This window comes from Anopheles darlingi, chromosome 2 (assembly GCF_943734745.1).
Source record: "Anopheles darlingi chromosome 2, idAnoDarlMG_H_01, whole genome shotgun sequence".
Lineage (NCBI taxonomy): Eukaryota > Metazoa > Arthropoda > Insecta > Diptera > Culicidae > Anopheles > Anopheles darlingi.
The window spans coordinates 46,649,403-46,664,402 of NC_064874.1; the positions used below are offsets into that span (position 1 = coordinate 46,649,403).

At 49.6% G+C, this 15,000-nt stretch overlaps 3 protein-coding genes across 7 annotated transcripts in view; 1 reads left to right on the forward strand and 2 right to left on the reverse strand.

Moving 5' to 3' along the window:
* Window positions 1–10,306, forward strand: part of LOC125950672 (papilin) — a 63,065-nt gene extending 52,759 nt beyond the window's left edge. For 2 of the 5 annotated variants that reach the window (XM_049678868.1, XM_049678867.1), the window contains exons 7-19: window positions 1–206; window positions 284–404; window positions 479–658; window positions 887–4,031; window positions 4,098–4,277; window positions 4,616–4,786; window positions 5,228–6,070; window positions 6,155–6,349; window positions 7,250–7,788; window positions 7,868–8,018; window positions 8,323–8,757; window positions 8,996–9,268; window positions 9,337–10,306. The exon at window positions 1–206 is cut by the window's left edge and continues 765 nt beyond it. In XM_049678868.1, coding sequence (XP_049534825.1) covers window positions 1–206; window positions 284–404; window positions 479–658; window positions 887–4,031; window positions 4,098–4,277; window positions 4,616–4,786; window positions 5,228–6,070; window positions 6,155–6,349; window positions 7,250–7,788; window positions 7,868–8,018; window positions 8,323–8,757; window positions 8,996–9,268; window positions 9,337–9,494 — 6,597 coding nt within the window. In that variant the 3' untranslated portion in view covers window positions 9,495–10,306. Of the gene's footprint in view, window positions 207–283; window positions 405–478; window positions 659–886; window positions 4,032–4,097; window positions 4,278–4,615; window positions 4,787–5,227; window positions 6,071–6,154; window positions 6,350–6,482; window positions 7,217–7,249; window positions 7,789–7,867; window positions 8,019–8,322; window positions 8,758–8,995; window positions 9,269–9,336 lie in introns of those variants that run through there. The other 3 variants (XM_049678871.1, XM_049678870.1, XM_049678872.1) reach the window with 3 other exon arrangements.
* Window positions 10,307–10,619: 313 nt separating this feature from the next.
* Window positions 10,620–12,144, reverse strand: LOC125950714 (uncharacterized). The gene is made up of 3 exons (XM_049678946.1): window positions 11,927–12,144; window positions 11,368–11,799; window positions 10,620–11,289 (listed from the first exon to the last, which is right to left on the reverse strand). Exons 1-3 carry the CDS (start codon window positions 12,038–12,040, stop codon window positions 10,822–10,824), a joined length of 1,014 nt encoding a protein of 337 aa, XP_049534903.1. The 5' UTR covers window positions 12,041–12,144; the 3' UTR covers window positions 10,620–10,821.
* A 547-nt stretch (window positions 12,145–12,691) lies between these two features.
* The window catches only part of LOC125959264 (dynein axonemal heavy chain 10), a 39,791-nt gene continuing 37,482 nt past the window's right edge, over window positions 12,692–15,000 (reverse strand). The window contains 3 exon segments of the mRNA XM_049692077.1: window positions 12,692–12,838; window positions 13,254–13,400; window positions 14,997–15,000. The exon segment at window positions 14,997–15,000 is cut by the window's right edge and continues 98 nt beyond it. Coding sequence (XP_049548034.1) covers window positions 12,692–12,838; window positions 13,254–13,400; window positions 14,997–15,000 — 298 coding nt within the window.

Sequence of the window (15,000 nt, forward strand, 5' to 3'; positions counted from 1 at the left end):
GTCACTTGCAACAGTAAGTTCTCACTCCGGGAAGTAGATGAAGGTCTGTGCAATGCAAATGAAAAGCCAGCCACGACACAGAAGTGTGGTCAACAGGCATGTCCGCCCCGGTGGTTCGAAGGTCCGTGGAGTAACTGCTCGAAGCCGTGCGGAACGGAAGGAAAGCAGACGAGAGAGGTGTATTGCGAGCGACTATCGGCCGATGGGTAAGCAGCAGGAATCTGTTTGCTAAGCGATTGCGCAATATGACACTTTCAATGGTCCTTTCGCACATTTATTGCAGAGAAACGACGAAGATCGAGGATGATGTGTGCCTGGAGCATGTCGGCAATAAGCCAGCGACGGAGCGTGAATGTAACCAGGGTACCATCTGTCCCGAGTGGCACATCGGTAAATGGTCTCCGGTATGTAGAGCAGTTTTCGGAGAAAGTGATTCGAAATGTATTGACGTATTGATCGTTTATTTTCCGCACTACAGTGCAACAAACTGTGCGGTGATGGTGAACGTACCAGAAAGGTGACCTGTTTCCGCAAAGAAAATGGCCGCATTACGGTACTGGACGATGGTGAGTGCATTACGGAGAAACCGATTGCCAGCGAGAAGTGTATACTGCGTCCGTGCGAAGGAGTCGACTATGTGACATCGTCTTGGAGTGGGGTAAGTATCATTGCGATAGCAGGATAGTAGTAGGAATCAATTTAGAGATACTAACTATCTGCATATTAACGAAAGGTCTAGCTTGACAAGAGTTGGCAATCTTTTCTCGCAGGATTGTAGTAACTCAAATTATCTGTCTAAAGTGAGAAGAAATATCACTCTAATGGTCAAATTGTATCGTGTAGTAGTTCGGTGTTCTGATTTTCTTCGTATTTCATTTTCCAACAGTGTGACGAGTGTGGAGCAACGGTAGAAACACGTACGGTGCATTGTGCCTCGAAGGCCGGTACCATCTATGACATGAAGTTCTGCGAGGAACGCGAAGTGCCGGAGCTGCGGCGGGAGTGCGAATTGACACCGTGCGATTATCAGTGGTTCACTTCGCAATGGAGCAAGTGTTCGGCTGTCTGCGGTACGGGCGTCCAGACGCGCACGGTCGTATGCGGAGTATTCGATGGACAATCTTTGAAGCGAGCTGATGATGACTACAAGTGCGATGCCACGCTTAAGCCGGAGAAGGAACAGGAATGTAAGGGTCCGCCCGAGTGCCCTGGTCAGTGGTTCGCCGGTCCGTGGACCGATTGTACCAAGAGCTGTGGTGGTGGTTTGAAATCGCGTAAGGTGATCTGCATCGCCAATGAAACCGTGGTACCGGAGACGAACTGCAACGTGGACAATATTCAGCTGACGACGGAATCTTGTAACGCAAATGCTTGCACTGAGGATGACGTTATTCCGGTGTCCGTTGGTACGACGTTATCGATAGAGGATGATTACGATGAGGATGAGCTGTGCGACGAGGATGAAGAAGGAAGCGGAGGTAGTGACCTGTTAATCGATGGTGAGGAGAGTGAAGAGGAAGGACAGGAGGGTGTAACGAAGATCACCGACGATACGTCGTTGGCTGAAGGTATCGAAATTGGTACTAGCCCTAGCGGCACGACCGAGTCCACCCTAGAAACGGATGAGGTTATGCTGAGCGATGCGACCGGTTTCGAGACGGGTGCTACTGATGCGGATTCTGCCACCACAGACAGCACAGTTGAGGGATCGGGTGCCGGTGATGAATCCGATGATGAAAAACCACCTCCGTATATCATGGAGAAGACGGATGAAGGGTCCGGAGAAAAGGGCGACGAAGACGAATCCGTTACTTCGGTATCTTCGGATAAACCGCAACCCACAACTGGTGCCACGGTATCGGGCAAGGATTCTACAGACACATCTTCCGGTTCGGAGGCTACTACGATAGAAGTCGAGTCGCAGAGTACGACGGAATCTTCATCCGCATCTTCTGTTGATGATTCGTCCGCATCATCGGTGTCAGCCTCTAGTGTAGATTTCTCTACGACGGATTCTACGGACGTGACGACGGAAACCACGGAGTCGTTCACCAGCACGACGGAGAATGATTCTACAACCGAGATCGATAGCACGACAGTGAGTGACGATCTATCAACCACCGTGGTCGCTTCATCTTCCGACATTCAGAGTACGACCGAGGACAGTATCGTAAGTAGTACTTCCGTATCCGATATTGTCAGTACTACGAAGGTGATTGAGGGATCATCTACTGACGTAAGCAGTGTAGATACTGACACCACAACGCCCGTGGGAACTGATGTTACAGAGCAGTCGAGTAGCGAATCTTCGGCTACGGAAACCACACCGGCATCCTCTGCAGTCAGTGACTCCAGTTCAACTGATGAGACGGCGACGGAAGTGTCTTCGGATACCGGTAGCACGACTCTTGCCGGATCGTCAGATTCGACTGACGCTACGGAGTCGACGGTGGACTTCACTGGCTCAACGGTCACCGAGGATGGACTCGAAGATACTACGTACGACATTTGGTCGTCGTCGACCAGTGCTACTGATGATGGTACAGAGGAACCGGAAAGTAGCACACCGTACACACTCACCTCGGTTATCGCGAAGGAACAGAAACCACGCAAGTGTAAGCCAAGGCCCAAGGTACCCAAGTGTGCCAACTCAACCTATGGTTGCTGCCCCGACGGTAAGACCAAGGCGACTGGTCCGTTTTCGGAGGGTTGTTCGCTTCCGGAGACCTGCAAGGAGACCAAGTATGGTTGCTGTCCCGATGGATTATCTCCAGCGACGGGTCCAAAGGATCGAGGATGTCCGAAATCGGACTGCGCCGATACGCTGTTCGGTTGCTGTCCGGACAAGCAAACGCCGTCCGAGGGTAACGATCACGAGGGATGCCCGGTTGAAACGACGACGGTCGCTGGATGTATTATCAGCGAGTTCGGTTGTTGTGATGATGGCCTTACCGAAGCCAAGGGTCCAAAATCCAAGGGTTGTCCGGGTGTTGTTGAAGAGGAGGAACCATCGGCAACGGAAAAGACAACGGAACCGGTCCCAGTGCAGGAAGGCTGTGCCAGCTCGCAACATGGATGCTGTCCCGACAACACAACGGAAGCGTCGGGACCAAATGGTGAAGGATGTCAACCATGCAGCAAGGAACCGTACGGCTGTTGTCCCGATGGTAAAACTCCAGCGCATGGCCATAACCGTGAAGGATGCTGCCTACAGTCGCCGTACGGTTGCTGCCCGGATAATGTGGTACCGGCCCAGGGACCGAACCAAGAGGGTTGCGAGTGCGAATACTCACCTTATGGTTGCTGTCCGGATAACAAGACCTCAGCGCGTGGATATGGAAATGCAGGATGTGGTTGTCAGTACACGGAGCACGGTTGCTGTCCGGATAAGGAGACGGAAGCGCAGGGACCGAACAACGCGGGATGTCCATGCCATGCGTTCCAGTTCGGATGCTGTCCGGATGGTGCGACACCGGCCAAGGGTCCCCATAATCAAGGATGCCATTGTTCACACAGTGAGTTCAAGTGTTGCTCTGATGGCCAGACGGCAGCCAAGGGTCCGGATGCAGAGGGTTGCACCTGTGCGGAGAGCAAGTATGGCTGCTGCCCAGATGGAAGTACCGAGGCGCAGGGTAGCAAGTTTGAAGGTTGCACTGATGTACCTGAGTCACCGCAGAAGGCTTGCGCCTTGCCGAAGGATAAGGGTCCATGTAACACCTATGTCGTTAAGCATTTCTTCGACGTGGAATATGGTGGTTGCGGTCGGTTCTGGTATGGTGGTTGTGATGGTAATAACAATCGATTTGATTCCGCTGATGACTGTAAGGCCGTCTGCGAAACACCCGCCGGTAAGGATGTATGCCACCTGCCCAAGATCACTGGACCGTGCACTGGACACTACAACATGTGGTACTACGATGCGGAGCGCAACTTGTGCTCCCAGTTCACATACGGTGGCTGCCTCGGTAACGCCAATCGGTTCGAAAAGCTGGAAGACTGCAAGGCGTTGTGTAGTGTGGATGATTCAAAACGTAAGAAACTTCTACCGATCTTCGTTTAGAGTTTCGGTGATCATTGATGATACGTTCTGCTTACAGCGCCATGCGAGCAACCCTTGGAACATGGACCATGTAATGGTACCTTTGAACGTTGGCATTACGACAAGGAAACGGATGCCTGCCAACCGTTCTACTACGGTGGTTGCAAGGGCAATAAGAACAACTACCAGACCGAGGCATCGTGTAACTATCACTGCAAGAAGCCAGGCGTGCACAAACGTAAGTATTGCTCTGGTGATGTGTATATGAGACTTTTTCTAGCGCTGTTCAATAATGCATGTCGTCTTGACGCCCTCGGAAGGATCTTAAGCGGTCAGATCAGAGCCCGGATGCAAATGGTGTTCCGTTACTTAACTCGTTCTCCTGTGTTCTATCTGATTATCTGTTTGCTTTTTTCTCTTTGTTGTTATGTTCCCTGCGTTACGATCGCTTCCTTCTTGCATACTTGATCCCTAACCCTTGGTTGATGGTCTGTGGGACTGTGGTGGTTGCTTCCTTTGGGTCTTCCTTTGCCTGTTTTAACATACAAATGCGCATCCAAATCGCCAACAACACAGCGAGCTGTAGCCAGCCACCGGATGTGGGTAACTGCGAGGCCCAGCAAGCCCGCTGGTACTTTGCCGGTGATAGTAACAAATGCATGCCCTTCTACTTTACCGGTTGTGGTGGGAATGAGAATCACTATGTCTCGCGCGACCAATGCGAAGCGCACTGTCCACCGAAGGTTGGTAAGTAATGCGCCCAATCACGCGGTGCGGCCGTCTCATCATTCCATTCCTAATATCACCGACACCTCTCCATTTCTTAATACGTGGCCAACCGAAGGTGCGAATGCAAATGTGAGAACATGAACAGAGACAAAAATACTGGGTAAACCCGAAAAGATGAAAATTCCAAATTCTTTGTTCGAACAAATACAACCTTCAGGACGAATCTTCAGGAACATTTGGCAATGACAAAACAGTGGTTTGGTTTACAACGGCACATACATGTACTAGTACAGCTACTCATTGCATTCTAACTTAATACGGGAAGCGCCGATGGCGTTGCCGCACTAACCTTACTGTCTGGTTGAAATGAAATCAGACCGCTACCTACTAACCTTACCAGGATCGGCAAAGCTACTGTATGTCTAATCTACCATTCTGTGCTGAATGCGGTTTTTACAGAAAAAGACACGTGCTTCCTTCCGGCGGAGACGGGCGAATGCCAGAACTACACGGCTCACTGGTACTTTGACACGAAGGACAACCGCTGCCGTCAGTTCTATTACGGTGGATGCGGTGGCAATGGCAACAACTTTGTGGATGAGCAGGCTTGTATCAGTCGTTGTATCGATGACGGTGCAAAGCAGGAACCAACGCAAACGGAAGCTCCCCAAAGACGCCCTCCCGTTGCGGAGCCCAGCCCTGGCGAGCAGTTCGATCGTCGCTATTGTCAGCTGCCGATGGATCATGGCGACCGAGAGTGCAAACCATACCAGGGACGGTTTTACTTTGATTCTGCAGAAGGTGTCTGTAAACTCTTCACCTACACCGGGTGCGGTGGCAATCAGAACAACTTCCAAACCGAGGCCGAATGCGAGCAGTCTTGTGGTCGTGAGCAAAACATTTGCGACCTGCCGCAGGAGAGAGGAGACTGCGGAGGAGAGGAAAGGAGGGAAGAACGCTGGTTCTACGATCGTCGTGCCCAACGCTGTCTTACCTTTGACTACAGCGGCTGTGGAGGCAATGGCAACAATTTCTATGGCCAGGACGAGTGTGAACGGCAGTGTAGTGGCCCCACACAAGTGGATCTACGGAGACCATCAGAACCTGAGCCGGTGCAAAATGTTAGCCGTTGTGAACAGATTCCAGAGTTTGGCAATGGCGAGGACGATCTGATCCTGCACTACTATGATGCCGAACGACAAACGTGTGCTCTGTTCCGATACAGTGGTTCCGGTGGTAATACCAACCGTTTCGCTTCAGTGGAAGAATGTGATCGTGTCTGCGGTTTGTATCGTGGAGTTGGTAAGTGACCTTTTTGAGCCGAAAAATGATGCTCATGCTTCGGTATTTGATCATGATGAGATCTAACGTTCTCCCGCTCTCCAGATGTATGCAAAGATGGCAAGGATGCTGGTCCATGCGGGGATTCGATTCCGAGGTTCTACTACGATTCTCGCACACATGCGTGCTACGCGTTCAACTACAGTGGATGTGAGGGTAACGGTAACCGATTCGCGAATGCGGAAGAGTGTGAAGGAACGTGTGTCCATCGGCGAACGGACGAAGTCACCGATTCAGCTGGTAAGTACGGCAGCTTCCGGTAGCTTTACAACGACGCCAGGCATTTCCAAGAGTTCATCATGTCGCGGAAGTCATATCGATCTACCATCTTCCCCCCCATTCGTTCGCGTACGATCTGTTACTTTTTACGTAGATGTCCTGGAGATCTGTAGTCTGCAAGTTGCCAGAGGTGATCGGCCTTGTAAGGGCCGTAACAGTAAGAAGCATCTCAAACGATGGTATTATGATGTCGAGCGAGAAACCTGCTTCGCCTTCCGGTATACCGGATGCGGAGGCAACAGGAACAATTTCCCCTCTTACAATCATTGCCGAACGTACTGTACGATTGAGTGTAAGTGATTGTCAGCAACGTCGCTGTCTGCCTTGGAGCTGGGGATGCTGTGCGCGGGTTTTCGCTGGACTGGACGGTTGCTAGGCGATGTGATGAGCCATCGCTCTAACTTCTGGGTTGCTTGGTGCACTACTTATTCGAAGAGCCTTGAATTTATTGGCAAATATGGCTGAGGTGCAGATCAACGCTATAAGTGTTAAATCGTATATTAGGCGTTTCATCACATTACATCATATCATATCGACTCGATAGCAATTCTCTCCTATGTAAGGTGCTGCATTTCATCTATGATCATTATCTGTGGCTTTCCGGAGACTCTCTATGTTGCTAATCGTTTTGGGGTGCATCCTGTCATGCTTACCGGTCATCTGTTTCTGTGTTAATAACGTTCAATCATATTCCATTCATCGGTCATCGTTCGCTGTGTCGAGTTCATTCCATCATCTATCAGAGGTTTTAAGTGTTCTCATCTACTCATACCGTTCGGATAGCATTCATTGCGACTAAAACAGACGCATTCCTTCGAATGGCCCTTCTACTATTCCTAATTCCTATCCCGTTCTCTTTAGCGAATGCCGTTAATCCTTGCGAGCGATACGAAGAGGAGTGCCGCCTGCTGCAATGCCAGTACGGTATCGCCAAATCGTACGATCCCAGTAACGGTTGTGACCGGTGCCAGTGCAACGATCCATGCGATGGACAATTCTGCCCACCGGGAACACAATGTGTGGTCGATGTACAGAGTGGTCGAGCAGTTGACGCTAGTGGATCCGAGTTTGTGGGAGTGTGTAGGGCCACGGTCAAACCAGGAGACTGTCCAGCACTAACCAACGCAACGCAATGTACCGTTGACTGTTATTCGGATGCCGATTGCCGGGGTAATAATAAGTGTTGCGATGCTGGCTGTGCCAGGATATGCATCGGACCTGTGGATCGACCAACTGGTGGCGTGCCGTCGGTTCCTGGCGTTCCCGGACCTACCGTGCTGGAGGAAGTGCCCGCTGAAGAACTCGACATCAAGTCAGAAGAAGGTGGTGTGGCTACGCTCCGTTGCTTTGCTACCGGGTACCCACCACCATCCATTCGATGGAGGAAGGGAGCGATCATGGTGAGATATTGAGCTAAGGCTGATGGATAAAACCTTCTGTATTATATCTAATGTTTTTTTCTTCTTCTATTTACTACAGCTCAATACGAATCAAGGAAGGTACGTGCTTACCTCGACAGGAGATTTACAGATCGTACAACTGCATCGTACTGATAGTGGAACTTACGTCTGTATTGCTGACAATGGCGTCGGAGAGCCAGCCCTACGAGAGGTTCAGCTAACGGTCAACGGTAAGTGGCCTATTCTAAGCAGATTTTCGTGCTATCTGGTGTTGGTTCTGTCACTGTGGCTAAGTCCAAATCCTGCTAGCATGTATGATGGATTTGTTTCGTTGCTAACGTTCTTTCATGTTCTTCGTGTTCCGCTATTCCGTTACCTTTGTTCCTCTGTCTCGCTTTTCTTGATTTCTCTCTATTACTTTCTTTATTCGGTTATTGACGGCCTCCGGACATTAACAAACCAAAACACAAAATTTGATTGGAACGGTGATTGGGGCTGCAAAACTAATATCGCACGTTGCTTTCGGTGTACCAGATCCGATCCCGCGGGATGCCTATATTGCGGGTAATCTGAACGATTCGCAAGTGATTCAGCTGGGAGGGCCAGCCGCACTGCGCTGTGCGGCCGGCGGCTATCCCAATCCGGTCGTCAGTTGGTGGCGCGAAACGTTCATGATGCCCCTCAATATGGTGAACCGCGATTACTCGCTCAACTTTGCGAGCGTACGCCTGCAGGATCTGGGTCCGTATGTGTGTCAAGCTTACTCTGGTGCTGGAAAAGGTATATCGCGCACGGTAACCCTGCTTGCCTATGGACCCGTCGTACCGACTAGCCCGGTCGATGAGAAGTACCTTAAGTACGTTATCAGTGGTCGTCCACCGCCGTCTGTCACGGTAGTGGTTCGTCCTCCGACTTACCCAACGCGAGGCCGACCGCCTTATGTTCCACCGGTTGCGATTCGACCACCAGGTATGTAGCTCAATGTGGTAGTCTATCTTACTGCACAAACGCTTTAAATCCATAATCAACCCTATCTTTACACTAAGTGTCCCAGTTCAGATGAAAGCTTCAATGATTAACCTTTGCTTAAACTTTTGACCAAATAATTTACTTGTCGTTTTGTAATTATTGAGTAATGTTTGATGAAACTATTTACAACACGATTATGTATTCCGTTTGCTGATTAATCAACTCGTTTGCTCGCCAGTTCCCGTCACGGTTGCGGTACACTTCCCGCAAGGACGTAATCCGGTGCCGAACAGCAACTTTACCATCAACTGTACGGTGGACGGTTATCCGAAGCCCACGGTGAACTGGCTCAAGGATGGACAGATTATGGTGCCAACCGAGCGTATTCACATCACCGACGAGAATCTGCTGATTGTAACTGGGGCTATACCATCCGATAGTGGCCAATACAAATGTCTCGCCAGAAACGATCATTCGGAAGCTTTCCAGGAACAAAGCTTGCGTGTTGAAGGTGAGTTGTGTGTTGGGATGAATGGTAAATCGGTTTATGCTATAATCGGTGTCCCGTTTTCATTTCAGGTGTTTATGTGCCACCAGAATGTACCGATAACCAGCTGCTAGCCAAATGCGATCTGATCGTCGCTGGACATTATTGCAACCACAAGTACTATGCCAAGTTCTGCTGCCGATCGTGTACGCTGGCGGGGCAGATTAACATAGGCAATCGCCGCAATTAGAACAGGAACGGTATGCATGAGAATCTGTGTGCGCGAGTTTGTGTCATGATGTATGTGCGTGTATGTGTTTGTGTGTGTGAGTTAGTGTGTGTGTATGATTGTGCGTGTGCCATAGTGAAAGAGACGTTCGAACAATGATATAAACCATCCGCAAAACTGTAGCATTTCACAATCAACCTCGTTAGATTTCGGCAGGGATGAGCTGCGAACTGTATCCCTGTCAGCAACTATGTGGTGGTCAAGGCTAATAGTCACAGGGGCGCTTATGGAAGCATAGGGACGAATTAATCTTCAAAGCTTCGCCAACAAAGAGATCACGGAGCCCTACGATCATACAAAATGGTGGCATTTATACCAAAACGAACCCGAAAAAAACATATTTGGATATACTTAGAGAATTAAACGATCGCGTTTGATAATGTAGTTTGCTATCGGAGTGCCTCGGGTGTGTCCGATAAGTTGAAATCGACCATAACCGAGCCCGTTCCATGAAGCTTTGGAATCCAGATCCGGAAGCTCATTTGAGGCGAACCGAGCAAAAGAATACAAAAAGAAATTGAAATCATTAACACTTACAGCTGATATAATGTTCGCGTTGTGGTCCCGGTTTTCCGTTATTTAGAAGCATGAGTTAAGAGCCTTCTTGTCGTGTGTATTGCTTACTGTAAATAATTTATTTCAAATCTTTTACAACCGCCAGCTGAAGAATGTCTGTAGCGAATGTGGTGCAGAAAAGAGTAAAAAGTTTAATACACGAAATAAAGATCCATGGTTCCGAATATGAATTAACATGTGAATCACATCCAACCAATTCCAAACTATGCGTTATTCGTAGTGTTGATACTGTTTACTTTAGTTTCAATCGTGTTTGGCGTATTTTGACGGCACATGAAACCATTTAATAATGTCAAGTAAATTAAAATTTCGTTAGGTAATTGCAGCTGATTTCTTTTTAGTTGTCGAATAAATCTTTCAGCTTTTACTCAAGATTTTCGTAGAAAGGGATACTCTTGCAGCTGGCTCGGCTAAAGGTCCATATCGGAAAAGGCCCATAGCCCAGAGATACCCGACTCACTATGGAGCTGAACAAGAATTTAGTCAACAGCGGAACTATTTGTTGTTTATTTCAAAATCAAAACTCCAACCAAGCATGTTGTTTCGGTACCATTTATACATTTTCCGTTACCGCAATTTGCGAAAGCCGCAGTAGTACGCAGTTCACATGTGTTTTCGTTCAAAAAACAAAAAGGAAGCCCACGTTATCGGAACAAACTTTATCGCGGATCGTTCTTCTAGATCGCCTTCGCTCACTTGTTGCAGCTTACGGTCACAGGAAATCATTAGCTTTGCAGCAACAAAACATACGGCGCAGTTGCTCCTTCAGCGCGTAACCACCTTTCGGTGCCAAAAGCTCAAGATTCTGCGAGTCATCATCTTCATCCAGTGTGTCGTTGTCGAGATAGTCATCCGGTCCGGTTCCTCCTGCTGCTCGATTCAAAATCTTTCGATACCCCTTACTGTCCGACAGTTTGCGACACTGTTCAAAGTCCAAATCCTCATTGTCTGACTCGATCGTCATCTCCTGGATGCTAAACGTATCGGACAGCTCCTGGCGCGCCTGAGGGCCGCTCAGCTTCCGCTGGTTACGCGGAAAGAAAGACACATTCTCCAGGTCGTCGTCACTGTTGAAGCCCGAGTTCACATCGATCAGCTGCTGATTATCACGTCCTCCGGGAATCGGTAGCCTCGAGATCGGTATCAGGCTGCTTATCTGTGGTTCCTTCTCATGTGGTTCCTGCAATGAGTAAGAAGGCGGGATAGAAATGGTGTTCAGTACCGCTAATAATACAATGAACGTCTGTTGGTTCTCTACCTGTTCAGTGTGATACATTTGCCTGTAGTTACGCTTAGCGCGTTCCACCTTCAGTTCTAGCTTCCGCTGCAGTATCTTACATGTGCTCAATTGTGCACCAGAACCGTGGTCTCGCTGTGATTTGTCCTCCAACGTCGAACCGGAAGGCACTGATCCTGTAGCACTCGCAGTAGCGGCAGTAGAGGACGCGTACGAGTCCGTACTGTTGTCGCTCGACAGAACCTTGCGGCCGGAATGGAAATCTGGACGATTGGCCGCGTAAGGATCCGAATCGGTCACCGGAGCGCTAGCTGCGGCCACTGCCGCCCTAATGGGATCCTCCTGGCGGGATCTTTCGCTCGGGTTCTCGAAAACAACATCGAAGTCGTTAAGCTTGGAGAAGATATCACTTTCCGCATCGGAATCGATGCCACCACCGGTAACAGCTGTTGGCTGCAACAGAGAAACATTACATGCATGCACGCACGCACGCATACACGTGAGGCCAATGTGTTTTCGAAACGGAAAAAATGCCCAGGGTAGTTATGCTCGCACAGTGACGACCCTACCAGCTGCTTACCATCGTGTCCTTGGCGTGCTGCGGATGATCCTGCTCCACGAAGCTTCCAAGCTCGTCGACGAACAGAGACTCCAGCTTGTCTCCACTCTCGATGCCACTGTCATCCATAAACATTGTATTGCACTAACTACGGGCGTCCGCCGGAGACGAGGAAACCTAGCATTTTTCTTATTATTTTACGTATCTACCGCGGCACTGCTCCTCACTAACGGTGTGCTTTGTGGCCATTGCACTGACGCCTGGATATCGATTTTCCGGACTGTTTTCATAAACAAGCACGTTGTCAGTGGGACAATGCAAGACGGTGCGCAGGCGCATTAAGGGCGATAGAACGTATTCGTTGGTGGGACTTTATAGCACCGTAAAATGCAACGATTATCGGAAAGCACCGAGAAATTATTCCAAAAAATGTACCATGTACATGCAAGAGTATTACCACCAGTGCTTTGTCGGCTCGCTATCGATTTACATGGGATTTCTGCGAAGAACGGCCAGCGTGAGGATTCTGGGGCTGCAACCAATCGTTATGTTGAGGAATTGAATCAAAAATATTCAGTTATTTATGCCGATGATGGCCTAACGAAGATAACTAACGAACAGACTAGTACGAAGGAAAGATTTATGGACTGGTATATTCACCAGTAAAAAAATACTTGGAATATTATGTTTGCTATTTTTTAAATACAAAATTCAAGCACACACTTCGATTTGCGATAGGAAAGATGATATCGGGGGAACGCTTAGCATGACGAGATTCCGTTCCGTTTAATCCAAGTTCATCGTCAGGCAGACACCCTGCAGGACCCACAGGCTGCAGTGTTCTTCGGTGTGCAGATCGGCTTCAAATACCAGTCCGACGCCCATGGCGTTGCGTCGTTGCGACGTGGTGTAGACGGGCGCGCGGAAAGTATTCTGCAATTGGAATCGGTAAGAATCGAAGCAATACATTATCGAAATAATCAATGTTTACTAGTGTTTACACAATTAATATCCTGCTAGCCCGAGACAGCGCAAGCAAGCAAGCAACCACGTCTTCCGGTGGTGGTCCCGGACGCACCGGAAGGCGTGGATACGGTACGCGGTACGGCAAACAAGAACGCGGAGGTCTGGTAACGAAGGAACCGAAGGAAATTGGTTCGATTCGAGCGAATAGAGCTGTCCAATGGAAGACGTGGCCTCCGGGCATGCGAGGGAGGAGCAGGTGGAGGATGCGAATGGATGGGAAATAAATTGAGATGTTTATCAAACGTCGTGCGGTGTGTGTGTGTGTGTCGGTGACGGCGACGGTACATAATCAAATAAAAGTGTGGCGCCCGCGTTTACTTACTTGTAATTTCAGCCGATGTGCTTCTATCGGGACAATTGAGAGTACGGGCAGCGGTTCGACCAACACTTTCGGTGTCGAACGTGTCAGACATCGGTTTTCCGGATCCCAGCTTGCACCCTGGAGGTACAAACCGGTCACGTAGCAGCCCTGCATTTATCAGCATCATCCAGCCCAGAGCACGGTCGCCGGAATAGAGAACGGAAAGAGAAGAAAGGGAAGCGGTTGTGAGAAGGGTGCGATCCCTGGCGTCCCCAGATGCCACCAGCGCCATCGGTATCCCCCACCAAGTGTGGAGCGCAAACGGAAAAGAAAACACGGAAGAATGAGCGTACAAATAAGACAAATTGCATACGACTGGGAATGCTGTCCGCCCGCTGCTGCACACGCAACATGGCCCATGAGCTGCTTCCTACACCCTTGGTACCGACCGGCTGGCCGGCTGGGTGGGAAGGGAAAGCCCACACAAAATGTTCGACCTTCCTCTCCTTCGGATGCCCCGAGGTTGGTACTATCGAGTAGTTCTGGGCGGCAACCGGTGAAGACGGAACCGTCTGGCCACAAGAATAGACACTATTTGCAGAAACTGAACAGAAAAAAAGGCAAGCAGCAACGACGCACAACAGAGATCGCCGCCGGGTTCGTGCTTGTGGACAATGAAGAGCAGTAAAGGTAATCAAACTGCATCTTCTAATGTATATCCTGCCCGGTGGTAAGTGGGGTGGGAAGGGAAAGGATACCCGCTGGTCAATGGCAAATACTTGTATTGGCCTTTGGTTCTCAACTGATGAAGATGGTTTGGTTGGTTGGTTCCTGGCATGCGAAGAACGGAGAACGGGGTTTACGGTCGCAAAGGTAATTTTGCACACGGATGAGAATAATCAGAACCAGCCAGATTAAACATCATCTCGGATTGCCCGAAGCGCACACACCCCCCAGACACGGTACACAGTGCCAGTGAGCCATCCTTGAACCACTGCTACCGTCGGACACATAGTAGCGAGTCGATAAACTCTGGCCTGATAGCACTGCTATTGCTGCTGTTTCCGATCAGCGGCTATTGATTCCAAGGGAGCAATATTGGATTCTTCTCATTCCGGGCGCTGCGGAACATATTCGCGCGGAAAGCACACTCACCGCTTCTCTTGCGGTATGGCCCAGAAGTGCTGTTACGAAAACACCACTGCAGTATTGAGATGCAGACATCCAAGACGCTTCCCTATCGAATTAAGCCAGTTATCATCGGACAGGATCTGATTAGTCTCGCAGCAGCAGCAGCAGCAGCAGCAGTTGTAGAAGGCAGGCCAGCATCCGGTCAGAAAGGGGGCAAAGAGCATCCGTATCCACCGAAGCAGTGGATGGTGATCAATGTTAACGGCTCACGGTGGGCCACCGATGATAAGAAAAATGTATTCAACACCACAGGCACTATCGCCCGGCGAAGTGATTTGATTCAATTCCACCGACCGACCGACCGACGGATGCGGATGCAACGAGCTTGCGGTAATATATTGCCATCGGCGCCGGTCACGAGCATCCCGCTCTGATGCAGCTCGAGGCTACTAATCGAATTGCAATTCAACGGCGTCAAAGATGGAGAAGTCACGACGGTGCATCTTAGATTTATGTGCTCTCTCGCTCTCTCTCTCTTTCTCGCCTTGAAAGTGCCACCACGGCTTCGGTCCCCAGCATCGGTGTGAGTTTAATGAAATCGTTGGGAAAAGAAATTAATCTAAATTGATTTACCGCT